This window comes from Erythrolamprus reginae, chromosome 4 (assembly GCF_031021105.1).
Source record: "Erythrolamprus reginae isolate rEryReg1 chromosome 4, rEryReg1.hap1, whole genome shotgun sequence".
In the NCBI taxonomy this organism is placed as follows: Eukaryota; Metazoa; Chordata; class Lepidosauria; order Squamata; family Dipsadidae; genus Erythrolamprus; species Erythrolamprus reginae.
Genome location: NC_091953.1, coordinates 79,541,115 through 79,561,556, shown reverse-complemented (window position 1 = coordinate 79,561,556; position 20,442 = coordinate 79,541,115). Strand labels below are relative to the sequence as shown.

Below are 20,442 nucleotides of genomic sequence, written 5' to 3'. Positions count from 1 at the left end.
ATCAGCCATGGCAATCCGTCTTGCTTTCTCACTTCAGTCCTCTTTTCCAATGCAAAGACAGACGGATGGAGACAAAGGGAGAAAGGAGGGAGGAAAGGAAGCTGATGTCTCAAGACCACCTTCTGCCGCATGAATCCCAGCGACCGGTTAGGTCCCACAGAGTTGGTCTTCTCTGGTTCCCGTCGACTAAACAATGCCGTCTGGTGGGACCCAGGGGAAGAGCCTTCTCTGTGGCGGCTCCGACCCTCTGGAATCAGCTCCCCCTGGAGATTGGGACTGCCCCCACCCTCCTTGCCTTTCGTAAACTCCTCAAAACCCATCTCTGTCGTCAAGCTTGGGGGAACTGTGACACTTTCCACTTGCCTATGTAGTTTCTGTGCACAATATGACTGTATGTATGCTTTTATTTACTGGGGTTTCTCTTAGATTTTTATATGTATAATTGCTCTCTTAGATTCTAATTATTAGATTTGTCATTATGTATTGTTTTTATCACTGTTGTGAGCTACCCCGAGTCTACGGAGAGGGGCAGCATACAAATCTAATAAATAATAATAATAATAACAAGAGGCACATCCCCCCAACACCTTTTGCAGGATCAGACAATGATTTGTCCTACTTAGCCGCACACTCCCCACGCTGGCAAGCACAGACTTTTGCCTTCTTCCTGAGACAGGCAGGCGAGCCATCTCTACTCCCAGCTGTCCCCAAACTCCCTGATGTCTCATTCTGCTTAAAGGCAGTGGCAATGGGCAACTTTGACAGCACTGGTCCCATTCACCATGGTTGGCTGGATTCTTCCAAAGGATTCTTATTCCACACACACACACCATCTTAGGCAACACTTCCGAACCTCACGCTCTGAGCAACTGGCAGACGGCTACGCCAGCTCTTGTCAAAGCTCTTGCGACCCTTCTGCCCCAGGGGGAACATGCGACAGGAGTTATCTCCATTTCCTACCCCCTCAGCAGGGGGAACAAGCAGGAGTTTAACTGCTCTATGTGTCTGTCAGCTTTTATCTTTGGGGGAAAAGCTTGTAAACTACAGCAACTCTTCTTGTGAGGATACTTCTCACAGTGAGAAGAGTTTGCAAGCTTTCTTCCCTAAAGAGAGTAGCCGACAGACACACAGAGACACATGAAGCTGTTAAACTCCAGTAAGATGCCGATCTCGCAGTGGGACACAGTTTGGGGGGTGACAGGTCATATCAGGTGGGGGCTGGGTAGGCCTTGAGATGGTCATTGTAGCTCCATCATGTTCCTCGGTCTTGATTGAATTCACGAGACTTTTATTTAAGAATGGGCTGCCCTAGACACAAGACCAAGGAACACAATGAAACTACAAGTGTCAGGTAGGACATGTGTCTCGCAGCCCTCCCCACTGCGAGACCCCTGTCGCAGCAAGGGTGAGAATTGGGGCAATTTAAAATGTGCTTCTGCCCATGAGGAAAAAGAGGCAAACATCGCATAGCAGGAGCACGTTTTAAAACACTGCCATAGGCAGCCCACAGCAGCCAAGCCAGTCCTGAGAGGTGTTTGCATCGCTGCCTTTCAATTGCTCTCACATGTGCGCACGGCAAGGGGAAGAATCGGGACAGGCAGAAGCCACCAGGTAAAGAGCGAATCCTCTCCTGGTGGCTCCAAAGAGCAGGAGTTGGGGGAAAGGGAAAAAAAAGACTTCTGCTACGTTTGATTTTGGCTGCATGGAAGGAAAGCAGCAGAAATCCAGCCAGGGCAGTGGCTGCTCTGGACAAGCACTCTTTACTTGGTGGTGTCCTGCCTATCCTGATTCTCCCCTTTGCTGTTTTTTGTGCAAAGAACAGCACAACTGGAAAACCAGAAGTGTGGTTTTCTGAACTTCCGGTTTGTCCATTGGGTGATTGTTTTTCACCTACCACTGACCTGTGTGCATGCGTGGGGAGCAGCATGTGGGGGGTTGCACATATGCAAGGGGAGGGAAGGGATGTGACCATGTGAAGCATGCAAGCCCCCCGTCCCTTTTGGCACGTGAACCGAAAAAGGTTCACCATCACTGCCATAGAAGTTGTGCATACCTTCCCAGGTATGCCCATGTCATGTCAACACTCCACGAGCTGCATTACCTCCCAATTACACTCCAAAAGCAATTTAAAGTGTTGGTTGTTATCTATAAAGCCCTATATGGCTTAGGACCAAACCACCTACAGGACCATATCTTGCCTCATGTATCCCAGCAGCCGGTTAAGGCTCACAGAGTTGGCCGCTTCCAGGCCCTGTCAGCCGAGCAATGTCAGCTGGCGGGCCCTAGGTGGAGAGCTGTGATGGCTCTGGCCCTTTGAAATCAACTGCCCCCAGAGACTCGCACTGTTCCCACCCTCCTGGCCTTTCAGAAGTTGCTGAAGACACATCTTTGCTGGTAGGCTTGGGGCTGTTGAACATTCTGCTCCTGCCCATGTTATGACTGAGATATATATGAATGTAAGTGAATGGTTTTAAGAAGCCATCATGTGGAGTTACAGATTTCGGCCTGCCATAAGGGTTTTTAGGATTGTTATTTTAGTATGTTTAATGGATTTTAGATTTTTAATTTTAGCTTAAAACTCCATGTTAACTTTGATTTCTACCATGTTATGTTTTGTATTTATTCCTATGTTGTAAGCTGCCCTGAGTCTTCGGAGAAGGATGGCCTAGAAATCTAAATAATACATAATAAATAAATTTTGGCATAAGTATGTTTTTTTTACTTCGAATTAATGTTGAATTCTGCAACTACCTTCCAATGCCAAGCTTCAGCCTTGGAATAGATAAGATTTATGAACTTGTTTTTTTAAAAAAAAATTAAATCCTTATATTTCCTCTGAAGCACTCAAGCCAATTAAGAATAAACCATACTTTGCCTTACAATCACTGTAATAGAAACAGGTACAAGGAATCAATACAACATAGAAAATAATTCCATATGAACTCAGATTGTAATTATCTCACTATATAGTTGTTAAAATAGGCAAATCAATTTGGAGGATGCTTTGAATCCAATTTATATTTTAAGCATGAAAATTAATAGAAGAAAGTGATTCTCTTGTTTTCAGTCTGTCATTTTTGAGTTTTAATCAAATTTCTTTGAATCTCTTCTAAATGAATTGTTCCCAGCTTTCCCAGCAAACTACATTTGTAGCACATCAGCCTTCAAACAGGTACAACACAATTATTTAATTCATTTTGTTTCTTCTGTCTTCATAAAAACACTTTATTGCAGCTTTATGCACAATGTTTGCACAGCTTTAGACACAATGTTTGCACAGGACCTTCAGAAACTCACAGACACTGAAAAATAACTCCCCCCGCCCCCCCGGTTTAAAAAAATCCCATCTGTAGGTTGTTTTAATAACAAGTTTGCCTTCCATATAAGCATGACTCTGATCTTTGGCACTTGATGTCATAAACAAATCTCCTAAAATAAAAACTCTGTAAGACATTCCTTGGAGCTTTAAAAGGAGTTGAAGTTGGAGAAGATTTATTCTGTAAAGGAAAATAATGCAGCAGCTAGAACGAAAATGAACGAGATTCAGCAGAAAATCAAATTGCTTAACAAAAAGGAATGTTTTTATCAATCTCTTGTCTGCAAAGTTTTATCAGAAATTTAGTTTTTGATTGGAAAACATTTTTTAAAAACTCTTACAAATTTTAATTGTGAAACCATACATTGAAACAACACTGGATTTTTTTTGCCCTGCACTGTTGACAAAAATTGTCTTGATTGCAAAGAACAAGAGCTACGACTTAAATTGTCACTGTGTGCCTTTCCAAACCCTGATCAAGGAGGAAATTTAATACTGCATTTTATGTCTTTTTTCCCCCAACCCCAATCCACTCCCACTTTTGGAAAGAGTTAAAGATTGGGAAATGAATTTTGACAACAGTGTTAGTTGCTGAAATACTCAATAATAAAAGAGATTTAAAGAAGGGATTCGTGGATGGGACTTCTCTGTAAGTCAATAGTAACAAACAGCAGAAGAACAAAAAAAACAAGGACAATTTTTCAGGGAATTGTGAAAATCTATCCTGATGGAAGGAGAGACAACAGGGAGATCGGTTCCAGCCAACAAGAGAACTGTCAGAAAACTTCTCAAACTGTCTCTCGGTGTGTTTATGAGTAGCACGGTCGTGCTTGGCATTGCCCTTTTTCTGGGTAAGTTTCAATCCATTGAAGTAGCATAAATGCAATTTTGTAAAAAAATTTGTAATGGTATTGCCATTTCATCCTATGTTACTCTTCTAATCACATTGTAAGGTTCCCTAATTGGAAGAATCACTGTAGTTTTACTGTTGAGGATTCTGTTTCCAAGTTAAAGACTGAATTTAAGGCTTGAAAGGGCTTGAAATTTATTTGTTTGAACAAGTGCTGGGATTATTCATTTATTCCTTTTTTGCTACTTACATTTTAACTAAGAAGCAACCAAGGTCAACAAATATCAATGTATTTTATCAAGTTACAGTTTAAAACTTGTATAAATAAATCATTTCAATAACAAACCATATCAATATTAATCATAATGCCTTTATCCAGTTTTATAAATTGATAACATTATATAAAAAGGAGGTAACATTTTTGTTAAAAAAAGAGCAAGAGTTACTTAAGAATTAAAAACAAACAAACCATTGTTTATTCTAACTACTGACAATTAATATGTGGCTTTTGTATAAAAATAAATGGTCTTTCAAAGCTTGAAATTCATGAATAATCTCAATGGATTTATTGAAAATTTTTATTCCATTTGATTTCAATTAAACTATTGTGAACATCAAAGAAGAAACCTGGGTGTGCATCAAAATATTCTATAAATTTTGACTATTAATTCTTATCTGTGCTTTTGAACTGTTAAAACTAAAGATTACCAAATAGAGTTTTTTTTATTGGCCAAGTGTGATTGGACACACAAGGAATTTGTCTTGGTGCACATGCTCTCAAGCTTACATAAAAGAAAAAGATACATTTGTCAAGAATCATGTGATTGTCATAGAGATCAACTAAGCAATCAATATTAATAAAAAATTTAGGATACAAGCAACAAGTTATAGTCATACAGTCCTAAAAGGGAGGAAAAGGATGATAGGAATGATGAGAAAAACTAGTAGAAATAGAAGTGCAGATTTAGTAAAAAGTCTGACAGTGTTGAGGGAATTATTTGTAAATGAATAATTAAATATTTATTAAGAGGGGAATAGAGTTTCTCACTTCTTCAGTTTCACTGAAACCAAAGTAAATGAAAGACTCCCTCCCAAACATTTAATTATGGTTGGGCATAACAATTGCTTTCATATAAAAATAGGGTTCATTGTCAATGTCCATTTGCCAAATGAGCTCCATAGAGAAATTGCAAGGTAGCCTTCCCCTATCAGATGCCCCCCAGATGACTTGTATTTTCTTCTTCTTGTGCCATATCCATCATCGGATGTTGGCAATTATGTTGGTGATCCTATTTTTATCAACAGTTGCATGAAAAAGCCCTAGCCAAACTAGTCTCTTAGGTTTCAAAACTATGATGACTTCTGGCTGGACCTCATTTGCCTTCAATCTTTCCTTGGAGGATTAAATGAAGTATGCTGTATTTTTCTGGGTGTTGCATCACCTGACTTGTGTTTTCAACTAGTCACAACTCTTAAATGTTAAAAATCTGATCAAGTTTATAATGGAAATTCCATATGACTGTACTTACTAAAGCAAGATGCTTATTGCAAAATAGTATTGAATCTATTTTACTTAGGAAATTGTATTTATTTAATTTAGAGAATTGATATAGCTACTCACTGACTTTCAATGACTTTAAGTTGCTTACAAAAAGAGCCACAATATTAAAAGAGTAAAACCAATAACCAGTGATGGGCTACCAAAATTTTTACTACCACACCGTGGGCGTGGCTTATGCATTTTGTTTCAACATCTTTCAGTGCAAATTGGGTGCCCTGGGGTGGAGCTCCAAATTTTGCTACCAGAACTGGGTTCCTGGCCATTCCCCTAGGAGCCCATCACTGCCAATAACACTCTCTTGGTGACAAAAAGCAATATACCCTTGATGAGTTTCCAGCAGGAGTCATGAGTCCAGGAGAACCCCCAGATTACACACAGAGTCTGCGGGCAGTGCCGTCTCATTCAAAACCAGAGATGGCAATTCTCTGTAGACCAAAGGTGTTCTGTGCATGGCCTCCCAGAGTGAAAACACCAACCCAAAAGTACACTATTTCATGGTAAAATCACACTCTTTAATGGCAAAAGCAGCACACAGTGAAAAACAGATTGAATGGCAAGAAAAAGGGAGTAATTTTTCTGTCCGAAGTGAAACATAAACAAAGTTTGGGGAATGCGCCAACTTGGCCTAATTGCATTCCTTAGTGAGAGCAGTGGCAATTTATAATTCAAGAGAATACAACAGCTCACGGGAATCTCAGACAAATATCATCCAGCAAAGAATGTCTTTTAATAAGGCAGGAATCATGTTTTTGAACACTTTTTCAGGCTTCCCCCCACTCGGACACCTCTGCCATGAACGGCATTGAAACCCCACACCCAATTATCCAAAATCCTTCATTTTTATACTGCCTAGAAGTGACACCACACCCCAAAGAAGTAAAGCTGAAAGCTTATTTCCTTTTACTATGCAAGTCCTCTTGCCATCTCAGAAATCTCCTATATCTAGCATCTAATAACAATTGTCCACTCTAATTCTTCCTCATCCTCCGACTGAGACCATTTCCCCATTGTTATATCAGACCCCTTTGGGGGTTCCTCGGGTTCACTAAGGTCACTTTCCCCCTCACTCTCACTCTCTGCATCAACTGGCAGCCCCACTGGCCCAGGGTATCCAGAGGGGCCTGGCTCATCAGCCTCAGAATCTGACATTACTAGAGGTGGACAAGGAGCGCTCACAACTCAAGGTACCCCACAAAGTAGGGAACAAGGGCTGGACATCTTGCTTTCTATCAACACCAACTGAGAGTGGCCACAGAGGAAGGATATGAACCAAGACAACCCAGAGCCCCAACCACTTCTAATCCCTAAAGTTGCTCCAGAAGGATACCATGGTCGATGGTATCAAAGGCTGACAAAGAGTCAAGTAAAGCAAGGATGGATGCACCACCCCCAAACTGTCCATGTAGGAGATAATCAAAAAGCATGATAAATGCCATTTCCATCCCATATCCAGACAAGAAAGGGTCTAGATCAGTGATGGTGAACCTTTTTTCCCTCAGGTGCCAAAAGCATGTGAGTGTGCACTATTGTGCATGTGCGAGTGTCCACACCCATAATTTAATGCCTGAGGAGGGTGAAAATGGCCTCCCCTGCCACCCGAGAGGCCCTCTGGAGGCCAGAAATGGCCTGTTTCCCAAGTTCTGGTGGGCCTGGTAGGCCCCTTTTTCACACTCCCCAGGCTCCAGAGGCTTCCATGGAGCCTGGAGAGGGTAAAAACGCCTTCCCCCATCCTCCCAGAGGCCCGCCGGAAGCTGAAAATACCCTCTAAGAGTCTCAGTGCAAACCAAATCAGCTAGCCAGCCTGCATATGCGCACTGGAGCTGAGCTAGGCCAATGGCTCATATGCCAGCAAATATGGCTCCATGTGCTACCTGTGGCATCCATGCCATAGGTTTACCATCACTGATCTAGATAATCCATTTCATCCAGGAACCTCTGGAGCAGTCATGCAACCTCCTTCTCAACAATGTTTCCCCAAAAGAGAATTGTATACAGATCAAAAATTATCCAACAGGGTGGAATCTAGTGACAGCTTCTTAAGAAGAAGACAGTCTTCTTAAAATGCTGAGACACAATCCATCTCACAAAAGTAAGCATTAATCACTGCCAGACTCACCTTCATATCATCTGTCAAGAAGTTTTCACAAGAGAGAGGGGCGGGATCAATGGCCACGGTAGCATGGGGCTCCCCTGTTCTCTAGGGGGTAGCCCCAAATGGTGGTTCTTCTGAACCGGACTCGATGCTCCCTGGAGGGGAGGTGATGTAACCGATGCTACCGGGGGTCTTGTCTGGGGTCGGCATACCCCGCCAGACAAACCTTCCTGGTCTCGCACCGGCAGTGGTGCAAAGTCGGCCAGGCTGCCATGTCTGTGACTAGCCGCGGGAGACAACACAATGCAGGAGATTGAAGAAGAGCGGTAACATCTGAGAAGAGGAAAAGTTTTAAGCATAGGCATGGTGAAGAAGGGTTAAGCGGCATGCTGGTAGGTTTGGAGTGCTGAAAGAGATTCAAAATTGATATTTTTTATTTTTTCTACTAACGGAAACAGAAGCTAGAAATTGGAATCATAGCGGCTGCTCGTCATAGAGGAAGCTTTGAACTACAGTGGAAGCTTTGAACTACAGCAAATTGCCTAAAATTTTATCTTCTCTTTTGAAGAGCTTTAAAGGCTTTAAAGATATGGAATTTGAATTTAGACTTCATTTGGATTTTATTTGGATTACATTCTTTTTTCGTTGAAGTTATTTCCCCTTGCATTCAAGGAAGAGAGGTATCAGCTTTGTCTATGGTCTGCCATCTTCTGGTTTGGAGGAGTTACTGCATTGAGACTTGCGATCTGTATTTGTAAAAGAGGGCAACAGATGGTTCCTTATCAGCTATGTGGTTGGAAGGATGGATTCTCTTTGTTATGTATTTATTTTTATGAAGAAAGGATGATATCAGCATTGTTTTGGAACAAAGGAACTTTGCAGAGACATGGTTACATGTTCTGCCAGCATGTTTCAACCACCTGTAATTACAGGGTAATTAGTCCAGGAAGACACACACCACATGATAAAAGGAAAACCCAAAAGTTTTTATAAACAGAAAAACAGGAACAGCTCCCTTTTTCAATGTCAAAGGGATTTTCTGGTACACACAAGGCACAGGTTAAATGCAATCCAATTGCTCACCCAATAACTGGGAAATTGAGTCCAATTCTAAAGTCCAGAGAGTCCCTACATAATCTTGAACAGCACAAAAACCACGATCTTGATGAAACAATGAATCAGATAAACTGCCATGAGGCTAAAACACCAAGCTGCACTTTTATCTGTAGCACTAATTACAGCAGCCCCACCCAACCACAGGTGGCCTCATTTTCTCTTGTAATAATCCTTCAGTTGTTGTCTCCTATGCATCACTCTACGCATGTGTGGATGTGTAATCAATTCTTGTTCAGTATCCAGGGATGATACAGATGATTGATCTCCTGGGCTGTCTGCCAAACTCCCCTCTTCCCTGTCACTCCCGCTTCCTTGGTCAGAGGAGGCTTCGTCGGCAGATTCCATCGGGAGCAAAACAGGCCTGCGGCATGTGGATGTTTCCCCCACATCCACCTGCACATTCCTTGGGGCAGGAGCTGGGCCAGAGCTAACCACAACAGTTACATAAATTGGCAATAGATAAAACTTTCACATACTGGATTTTTCTATCAGAGATAGATTAGAGTTTCATTTGGAAAAAGAATTATGGAGTGGAAATATGACTGATAATAACAACGGCAATTTTAAGGAAAAAGACTGAAATTATGATAAAGCTTTTTATCTATAATAATTAAATTATGCAAAAAGATGTAATGATGCTAATTAAGAAATTTCAATTTGAATTGTTTTATATTATAACAAAATTAAATAATGAAGCCTTTGATACGGTTCCACATAAAGAGCTGATAGATAAATTAGTGAAGATTGGACTTAATCCCTGGATAGTTCAAAGGATTTTAAGCTGGCTGAAGCGTAGACATCAGAGAGTTATTGTTAATGGCGAGTATTCTGAGCAGAGACAGGTTACAAGCGGTGTGCCACAAGGGTCTGTTCTGGGTCCTATTCCTTTTAATATGTTTGTGAGTGACATAGGGGAAGGTTTGGTAGGGAAGGTTTGCCTATTTGCCGATGACTCTAAAGTGTGCAATAGGGTTGATATTCCTGGAGGGGTCTGTAATATGGTAAATGATTTAGCTTTACTAGATAAATGGTCAAAGCAATGGAAACTGCAGTTTAATGTTTCCAAATGTAAAATAATGCACTTGGGGAAAAGGAATCCTCAATCTGAGTATTGTATTGGCAGTTCTGTGTTAGCAAAAACTTCAGAAGAGAAGGATTTAGGGGTAGTGATTTCTGACAGTCTCAAAATGGGTGAGCAGTGTGGTCAGGCAGTAGGAAGAGCAAGTAGGATGCTTGGCTGCATAGCTAGAGGTATAACAAGCAGGAAGAGGGAGATTGTGATCTCCTTATATAGAGCGCTGGTGAGACCACATTTGGAATACTGTGTTCAGTTCTGGAGACCTCACCTACAAAAAGATATTGACAAAATTGAACGGGTCCAAAGATGGGCTACAAGAATGGTGGAAGGTCTTAAGCATAAAACGTATCAGGAAAGACTTAATGAACTCACTCTGTATAGTCTGGAGGACAGAAGGAAAAGGGGGGGACATGATCGAAACATTTAAATATGTTAAAGGGTTAAATAAGGTTCAGGAGGGAAGTGTTTTTAATAGGAAAGTGAACACAAGAACAAGGGGACATAATCTGAAGTTAGTCATGGAAAATCAAAAGCAACGTGAGAAAATATTATTTTACTGAAAGAGTAGTAGATCCTTGGAACAAACTTCCAGCAGACGTGGTTGGTAAATCCACAGTAACTGAATTTAAATATGCCTGGGATAAACATATATCCATTGTAAGATAAAATACAAGATAAAGTATAAGGGCAGACTAGATGGACCATGAGGTCTTTTTCTGCTGTCAGTCTTCTATGTTTCTATGTTTCTAAGAAAAGAAAATAATGTTGATGATAATCATTGATTATACAACTTATGGAATTATAGAAACACAGACTATAAATTTTAAAAGGTGGACTATGATGATTATTTTTTTAAAAAAATCTTTTTTTCGTATATTTATGAAAGGTTATAAATTAATTTGTTGTAAAGAAAGTGAACTTTTTAAAATCTATTGGGATCAATATATTTAGAGTAGGATATGAAGATTCAGCTGGGTATTTAGTGATATACTTAGAAGTTGATTCCAATGGGTTTTTTTCTTTTTAGAATAGGGCATGATGATTCCAATAGGTTTACAGTGATACAATTAGAGTAGGGTATTATGATTCTGCTGGGTTTGCAGCGATATAATTAGAACAGGGTATGAGGATTCCACTGAGTATACAGCGTTAAAATTAGAGTAGGGTATGATTTCAAAGGGTTTAGATAATGGAGAAGGGTATGGTGAGTTTATTAAGTCACTGGATTTATAGTGAAATGGTCTAGAGTGGGTTGGAGGATTTTATTGGTTCATTTGCGAACCATAAAGTTCTGCAAGCTACGATAGAGTTATTTGGTTTTACATGGGAGGTTGGCAAGAAGAAGAATGATACTTTTTCTTTCTTTCTTCTTTGTTGTTTTCTTTTTCTTTTCTTTCTTACTGTGCTTTTTCTTTACACCTTCCCTTTTCCTTTATTCTTCCTTTTTAACTTTAAATCATATATCTTTATTTTTTCTTTTTATAATTCCTATTTAAAGGAATTAGTCTTAATTAGGTTTATTAATTTGGTTAGTTTGGCGATATTGGTGATATACAGTGAACCCTCGATCATCGCGAGGGTTCCGTTCCAGGACCCCACGCGATGATCGATTTTTAGCGAAGTAGCGGTGCGGAAGTAAAAACACCATCTGCGCTTGCGCAGATGGTGTTTTTGCTTCCACTGCCGCCCGCCCTTCGCCCGCCCACCCCGTTGCTCGCGCCCGCCCACCCCATTGCTCACGCTGTTGCTGGGGCCGCTTCCCAGCTGGGGAGCCAAGCTAGGGAGTCCCGACCGCCCGCGCGTTGCTGGGGAAAGCGCGCGCGCTTGGGGAATCCCTAGCTCCGCTCCCCAGCTGGGGAGCCGAGCTAGGGAGTCCGGACCGCGCGCGCGTTGCTGGGGAAAGCGCGCGTGCTTGGGGAATCCCTAGCTCCGCTCCCCAGCTGGGGAGCCGAGCTAGGGATTCCCCAAGCGCGCGCGCTTTCCCCAGCAACGCGCGCGCGGTCGGGACTCCCTAGCTCGGCTCCCCAGCTGGGGAGCGAGCTGCGATGTCCCCAAGCGCGCGGGCACCGCCCGCCCGCCCACGCTGTTGCTGGGGCCGCTTCCCAGCTGGGGAGCCGAGCTAGGGAGTCCGGACCGCGCGCGCGTTGCTGGGGAAAGCGCGCGCGCTTGGGGAATCCCTAGCTCCGCTCCCCAGCTGGGAAGCGGAGCTAGGGATTCCCCAAGCGCGCGCGCTTTCCCCAGCAACGCGCGCGCGGTCCGGACTCCCTAGCTCGGCTCCCCAGCTGGGAAGCGGAGCTAGGGATTCCCCAAGCGCGCGCGCTTTCCCCAGCAGCGCGCGCGCTTTCCCCAGCAACGCGCGCGCGGTCCGGACTCCCTAGCTCGGCTCCCCAGCTGGGGAGCGAGCTGCGATGTCCCCAAGCGCGCGGGCACCGCCCGCCCGCCCACGCTGTTGCTGGGGCCGCTTCCCAGCTGGGGAGCCGAGCTAGGGAGTCCGGACCGCGCGCGCGTTGCTGGGGAAAGCGCGCGCGCTTGGGGAATCCCTAGCTCCGCTCCCCAGCTGGGAAGCGGAGCTAGGGATTCCCCAAGCGCGCGCGCTTTCCCCAGCAACGCGCGCGCGGTCCGGACTCCCTAGCTCGGCTCCCCAGCTGGGGAGCGAGCTGCGATGTCCCCAAGCGCGCGGGCACCGCCCGCCCGCCCACGCTGTTGCTGGGGCCGCTTCCCAGCTGGGGAGCCGAGCTGGGGTGTCCCCGCGCGTGCCGCCCGCCCGCCCACGCCGTTGCTCGCGTGCCGCTGGGGTCTTACGGGGGCAAGAGGGGGAAGACCCAGGGAAGCCTCTGCCCGGCGGGGAAACTCCACCATCTACGCATGCGTGGAAGGGCACGCATGCGTAGATGGTGGAGTTTACTTCCGGGTTGAAAACTCGCGAAATAGCCCTTTCGCGATCCTTGAGGACGCGAAACTCGAGGGTTCACTGTACTATTCGGCTTTTTCCCCCTTGAATTTGTTTTTGGAAATTTTGGGGTTTTTTTCTTTATTCATAGATTCTTTTATTTTAAAGGGCGTTTACTATTAAAAATGGTTAATAAATATACATGAAAATTGATATGGAGGAGATATGGAGAAATTTGAAATACTACAGCCTAATCAATTAGAGGTGATCAAAATTAAGAACAGCTTAAAAAGTGTATTAGTTAATAACTTATTAGTATAATAAGAAATTTGAGAATCTATTTTTGTCCAGATGTCAAAAGTAAAGGAGGTTGCATTGGATTTGTATACCGAAATCTCAAAATTGATTTAATGTGACGCAATTTGATGTTGTTGGTATTTTATATTGTATTTGTGATTAGAGAGAAAAATAAAAACATTCTTTGATGAAAAAAAGAAGTTTTCACAAGCCAGGAGGGGCATGAGTCTAAAACACAGATGCTTGCATGGATACTCCCTAGGATCCTGTCCACTTCTTCAGGAACAGCAGGGTCAAACTGTTCTGAGATAACTCAGGAAGAACCTGCTCCACTTGCTTTCACCAGACCAGCAACTACCACTGGCATCTAACTGTTCTGTCACCATATAAACCCTACTAATAAATATGCCCACATAAATGGATTTTTTGAGATCCGCATGATCTCTACCCTCCTGGCCTTCAGAAAGTTCCTAAAAACATGGCTTTTCCAGCAGGCCTGGAGCCAGTGACTGGTTCCATCTTGTACCAGCTGAATGGATAAATGTTTTAATTAAGTGTTTCTTAAAATTGTTTTATTGTTTTTATATCGTTGTTCACCGCCCAGAGTCTGTAAATCCAAATAACAAACAAACAAACAAACAAACAAAAAACCCCAGACAGACAGAGACTAATTACTTACTCCTAATATTTTCTTAGCAATTGGGTATTTTTTAAAAGTTCAAGCAATCATGAAGAAGGCTGTTCAGTGAGACAGCTGTTAATTAATGGCTTAACAACTGGCCAACATCCAAGCAGATATCCTTCCCTGTAACTTACACAAGATTTGCAGAAAGCCTGGAGATCATTAACAAAATCAGAAAAGCCAATTTTTAACATCACAAACTGAACAAGTATGTCTGAGAGAGAGAGAGATGAACAAAACCCTTCTGGAATTTAACAACATTGACTTCTGCAATGAAGCATCATGTGGTTAAGTCTTAAACAGTTGAAGGGCATGGCCAATTGTTCTACAGATCTATTCACGAAGAAACCTCCTCTTGCTTAGCCACTCCTGCCTTCTAACAGCCCTACATGCCCTAGCATCAAGAAGAGGCTCCTCCTCTTCTCCTGAGTCACTCATGTGCACCTCAGGAGGTGCAGAAGGCCCTGGTTGGCTTTCAGTCTCTGACACCAAATCCTCTCTTTTTTGGGGGGGAGGGTATATTTTTTTAAAATTTTCTCCAACATACAATAAAACATACATAGCACAATAAACACACAGCATCAATGCCTAAAATAGTGATACTGTATATAGGATTTCCTTCCTACATCAAACATTCAAAGGAGCATCTTAAATGCTCAAGACTCCAATTTGGGGTATCTACCGCCCCCGGGATTTTTCAGGGTCTCATGGAACGCATCTTGCATCAAATTCCTGGGGGTCATTCCCTACTTTGATGACATGCTCATCTCAGCTAAATCAAAAAAGGAACTATGGGAAAGAATCAGAGCCGTCTTAAGTAAATTTAAAGAGACAGGTCTCCGATTGAAAGCAAACAAATGTTCTTGGGCCGTTCCCAGTGTAGAGTTCCTGGGATTCAAAATTGACAAATTTGGCATCCACTCCACTGATGAAAAAGTGGGGATTTTTCAGGGTCTCATGGAACGCATCTTGCATCAAATTCCTGGGGGTCATTCCCTACTCTGATGACGTGCTCATCTCAGCTAAATCAAAAAAGGAACTATGGGAAAGAATCAGAGCCGTCTTAAGTAAATTTAAAGAGACAGGTCTCCGATTGAAAGCAAACAAATGTTCTTGGGCCGTTCCCAGTGTAGAGTTCCTGGGATTCAAAATTGACAAATTTGGCATCCACCCCACTGATGAAAAAGTGGCAGCTATTAAAAGAGCTCCTGCCCCCACTAACAAGACCGAACTACAAGTGTTTTTAGGATTACTGAACTCCCACAGTAATACCTCATCTTACGAACTTAATTGGTTCCAGGATGAGGTTCGTAAGGTGAAAAGTTCGTAAGATGAAACAATGTATCCCATAGGAAACAATGGAAAAGCGAATAATGCGTGCAAGCCAATAGGAAAATCCAAAATTTTAGAAGCGAGGCGAACAGAGGGTGGGGAGGCGCAGCAAAAGGAGGCGGGTTGAGGAAGAAATGCCGGGGGGGATTCCTGGAAATGTGGAACGTAAAGGATATGGGTGGCTGAAAGAATAAATGGCAGGGGATCCTGGAACGTGAGGAATAAGGGTGGCTGAAAGAATAAATGGCAGGGGATCCTGGAACGTGAGGAATAAGGGTGGCTGAAAGAATAAAAGGCAAAGGATCCTTATTATGCGTGGAGGAGGGGGCGAGAAGTTTTCGGTGATGGCAAAGGAGAATCCCAGCACTTCAGCTTCAGACAAGGCTCCCTTGACAAGATGCCCCCTTCCTTCTCCTCCTCTGGAGCCCGTGGGGACAGCCACATGCTCCCCTTTTTCTTCCCGGACAAAGAAGTGGCACCCAATTGAAGTAACGATCCAGAGTCCTAATCCAGCTGCTGCTTCTCCTCCCTCTAATCCTGTGCAGCCCCGTCCAGGAGAAACCGCTCTGAGTCCTCTTCGCCCCTCCTGCCCATCAGAAAGAGAAAGAGAAATAGAGGAAGGGAAAGAGAGAGGGGGGAGTGTGTGTGTGTGTGTGTGAGAGAGAGAGAGAGAAGCTGCCTGTTGGCTGTGCTGGGCTCGCCCCCTGGACGTGCCCGGCGGCTTTGCCTGAGGACGAGAGAGCAACTGAGGGACTGGCGAACACGGGTTTCTTTCTTTATTTCTGCACCATTCAACCTTCTCCTCAGAGGCTCCCTCCCATATGTGCCTCATGCAGCTTCACAGTCTCGTGTTTCCCTGGAGGGGTTTGTGTGTGGATGGGGCGGGGGCTTCCCTGTCTTTCTCGGAGCTGTTCCCCCCCTCCGACTGAGCGTGTTTTCGTGGTGTGCTGGGGTGGCAATGGGCTGGGCCTCACGAAAGCCGGGTGGGGGCTTCCTTTTTCTTTCTTTCTATCTATCTATCTATCTATCTATCCATTCATCCATCATCTATCAATGTATCTATCTATCTATCCATCCATCATCTATCAATGTATCTATCTATCTATCTATCTATCTATCTATCTATCCATCCATCCATCCATCCATCCATCCATCCATCCATCCATCTATCCATTATCTTTATCTATCTATCTATCCATCCATCCATCCATCCATCTATCCATTATCTATCTATCTATCTATCTATCTATCTATCTATCTTTCTTTCTTTCTTTCTTTCTATCCATCCACCCACCCACCCACCCATCCATTTATCCATCCATTTATCCATCCACCCATCTAGAGTCTTGCCTAAGAAGAAAACTGAAACAACTGCCAGTCCTGGATACGTTAAGAAAATTGGGGGGGAGTTCGTATCTTGAAATGTTCATATCACGGGAGGTTCGTATCACAAGGTACCACTGGATCTTAAAAGGATGGCCAACAGAAAAAATACCAGAACAATTCCAGCCTTTTAAAAATAGGCAAATAGAATTCCCCAAAACCTCCAAAAAAGAGCTTTGAAGTTACTACACCAGGGCCACCCTGGCATAGTTAAAATGAAAACCCTAGCCAGAAGCCATCTATGGTGGCCCGGTTTGGACAAGGACATCGAATTATGGGTTGCCGCTTGCTCGCCATGCCAACTATCAAGACCAGATCCTCCAAAATCCAGACTTTCTGAATGGCCCACTTTGAGAGGTCCTTGGTCAAGAATACACATTGATTTCGCCGGACCAATACGAGGACAGTCATTTCTAATAATAGTTGATGCATATTCCAAATGGCTAGAGATTGCCCTAATGACTTCAACAACAACCAGTGCAACAATAAAGGTCCTACAAAAATTATTCTCAACACACGGCATTCCTGATACCTTAGTATCCGATAACGGGCCACAATTAACAGCCCATCAAATGGAGCTGTTTCTGGCAGACCTAGGCATTAAACATACTCTCACACTGGCTTATTTTCTGCAAGCGTATGGTCAAGCAGAACAAATGGTGAGAATCACAAAAGAAGTCTTAAATAAAGCACCCTCAAGAGACTGGCAACAACAAATCGACAAATTTTTAGTAATACAACACATCACTCCATCAGCCACGACACAAAAAAGCCCAGCAGAACTCCTCATGGGGAGAAACATACGCTCCAAATTAGACCGAATACACCCAGACTATCAAACCGAAACAGATGAGAGGCTTAAACAACCAACAAGAAGTTTTAACATCGGTGACCTAATATTTGCAAGGCATTATGATACAGAATTAAAATGGAAAGAAAGGAAAATAAAAGAAAAACTTTGTTCAAAAACTTATTTAATCCTATTAAGCGACGGGCGAATTTGGCACCGTCACATAGACCAAATACGCAAATGAATAAAAACTAACAATATAACTTTACCCACTTTAGAGAATCAAAAAGAGTACTCACCCGAACCTGTTCAGGAATCCAGCGACAGCTACCTGTTAGCCCTGGAGGCCAGCGAAGATCCGGCTGCATCAACGCAAACAGACCAGCAAAAAGCGGACCGCAAACGCCATCCATCCAGGGAGGTAGCTCTCAGGAAAATGAACTGCGCAGGTCACAACGAATGCCCAAGCTACCAATTAGGTTACAAGATTACATCACTTGGATAAATACCTAATACCCAATCACCAAACTAAAAGGGGAGGGATGTTATGTTTGTAAAAAGGAATAAACGGTAAAAATCACTGATTGGTTAAAACGCGGCTTGAGTTAGAAATGCTGCCAAAAAATAAACGGTTGTCAGAAAAGGTTCCCGCCAAAAAGAAATGTATAAATAGGGCAACGGATTAGCCGTTGCCCTTGTTGGGAGTTGATTGTTGTAGAGTGCAGTTCCTCTGATTATACTTAATGAAATAAATCTGTTGAACTGAAGAAGTCTCCGAGCACTGATTTAACAACAACAAGGGTGCCAAAGACATCAATTCCAGGTCAGATAGGCACTGTTCTGATAAGAACATCAAATGATAATTCCAAATGCAACAGAGCTGTTGGCTAAGGCAGTGTTTCCCAACCTTGGCAACTTGAAGATATCTGGACTTCAACCTCCAGAATTCCCCAGCCAGCATTCGCTGGCTGGGGAATTCTGGGAGTTGAAGTCCAATTATCTTCAAGTTGCCAAGGTTGGGAAACACTGGGCTAAGGTGTTATCCAAGCACATTATCATGACATACAGGCAAGAGGTAGAAATTTGCTTCATGACAATATGTTACTTGTTTTGTCATTCCTTCTGGATTAAAAATGCTGGCAAATTAGATAAAATATTTTTACAATTAGCCACTAGTGCAAGAAAGGGCAATCTTTTTATCTATGTGTCATGAAGCTACTTCTTATTATTCCTGAACATGTGTCACACTAAAATATTTGGAAGAATACAGGATGAGGAAAACAATTGTGAAATTATAAAAACAAGAATACTTTTTAAAAATCCAAAGCACTGACTATTTTGCAAAAGATGAAGGAGGTTCTTAAAGTCTTCCCAAAGGGTTTGTTGAACTGGAAAAGTTAATCTCTTTACTTTTCTTCCCCTTCATCCTGTTTTATTCTTCCCTATAATGTTTTTGTTGACACAGATAGCACTTACAGCATTTTAGAGCTTAGGCATGTATAAGTGTCCCCAAACATTGAGTTTGGGACATTTGGATTTTGGAAATCTCACAAAATGTTCACTCTAATACATATGATAGCTGGTGGGGACTAAGATTATCATACCCAAATTTTCCAGTTCTATTTTTAGTTACAGTTAACAAGAATATTAAATACAACTGCTTTCTCTTTCTGCCTGGGGTCTTATTTGTCTTCTTTTTTTCTGTGGAAATAGGATACAAAGTACAAGCAACATTTTAGTGCTGTGTCAATTAGGAAATTAATTAATACAATGAGATTCAATGATCATGATTGAGATCAGATTCAAAACCCTAAATTCACAACCATAGATTATCTGCTCACCCTAACCTTTCTCTCCATTTAGTAATAAAAAGATTCACAGGTGTTGCTTCTGAGTCAAACTGGTATGGGGAGTGAACAAGTAGTTGATAGTATACAAAAGTATTTTCTGTTTTGGGGAAAATATTGTATCAAGAGATGGATATCTTTTCCTTCTGTACCAGCATTGTCACAATCACCCAACTAATGTCTTTAGATTCATAAAAAATATTTATTGAGGCAAAGATGGCCACAATGTTGTTCTTTTCCTTTTGCAGTTAGTCAAGGACACATCAAATTTCACGCAGAACAACAATATTGCTTGACTCCTGAATGCATTGAAGCTGGTAAGTAAAGAATTACTTTTCTTTTAATTTAGATGAAGCATTCAGGTGAAATTTGAAAAATTAGAATATCGTGCAAAAGTTCATTTATTTCAGTAATGCAACTTAAAAAATGAAACTTAATATATGAGAGAGACTCATTATATGCAAAGCAAGATACCTCAAGCTGTGATTTGTCATAATTGTGATGATTATGGGGTACAGATCATGAAAAACCCCAAATCCACAATTTTGAGGCAGTAATTGCTACAAAAGGGGCCCAACCCAAGTATTGTGTACATATGCATGCTTATACTTTTCAGAGGTCTGACATTGGTCTATGTACAATACTTGCTTTATTGATTGCATGTAATATTCTAATTTTCTGATATTGTGGATTTGGGATTGAACTACCTTGCCTTGCATGTAATGAGTCTCTCTCATATATTAAGTTTCACCTTTTAAGTTATATTACTGAAATAAATGAACTTTTGCATGATATTCTAATTTTTTGAGTTTCAACTGTATTGGTACAAAGAGATATAAACTCCTTTTTCTCCTTTAGAACTCAGGAAATTGTAATCGATTGGAAACCATTTTAACTTAGTTTTATTTTTTTTAAAAATAGTTCTATCGTTCAGGGAGAGCCAATTTAGAATAGTAATTAAGGCATCAGGCTAGAAACCAGGAGATCTTGGGTTAGTTGATTTCTCTTCTAGGAAGGAGGCAATTATTCTTTCTAGAGATGATTTTGTTCACCCAAGCTATCTGATAGACTGCTGAGAAGAATTCTTATAGCATTTGATGTACAAAGCTCTCAGAACAGGAGGAAATACAGTAGATTTTGACAATGCTAAAGAACATAATTGGGGCTTTACCTGTATTGCCACTATAGAGTTGTGTTGTATTGGAAGT

At 42.3% G+C, this 20,442-nt stretch overlaps 1 protein-coding gene across 2 annotated transcripts in view; it reads left to right on the top strand.

Moving 5' to 3' along the window:
• Positions 1-3,683: 3,683 nt before the first annotated feature.
• Positions 3,684-20,442, top strand: part of PHEX (phosphate regulating endopeptidase X-linked) — a 236,351-nt gene continuing 219,592 nt past the window's right edge. The window contains exons 1-2 of one of the 2 annotated variants that reach the window (XM_070750614.1): positions 3,684-4,167; positions 19,483-19,551. In XM_070750614.1, the coding sequence (XP_070606715.1) occupies positions 4,044-4,167; positions 19,483-19,551 (193 nt within the window). In that variant the 5' untranslated portion in view covers positions 3,684-4,043. The remainder of the gene's footprint in view (positions 4,168-19,482; positions 19,552-20,442) is intronic. The other variant, XM_070750615.1, reaches the window with a different exon arrangement.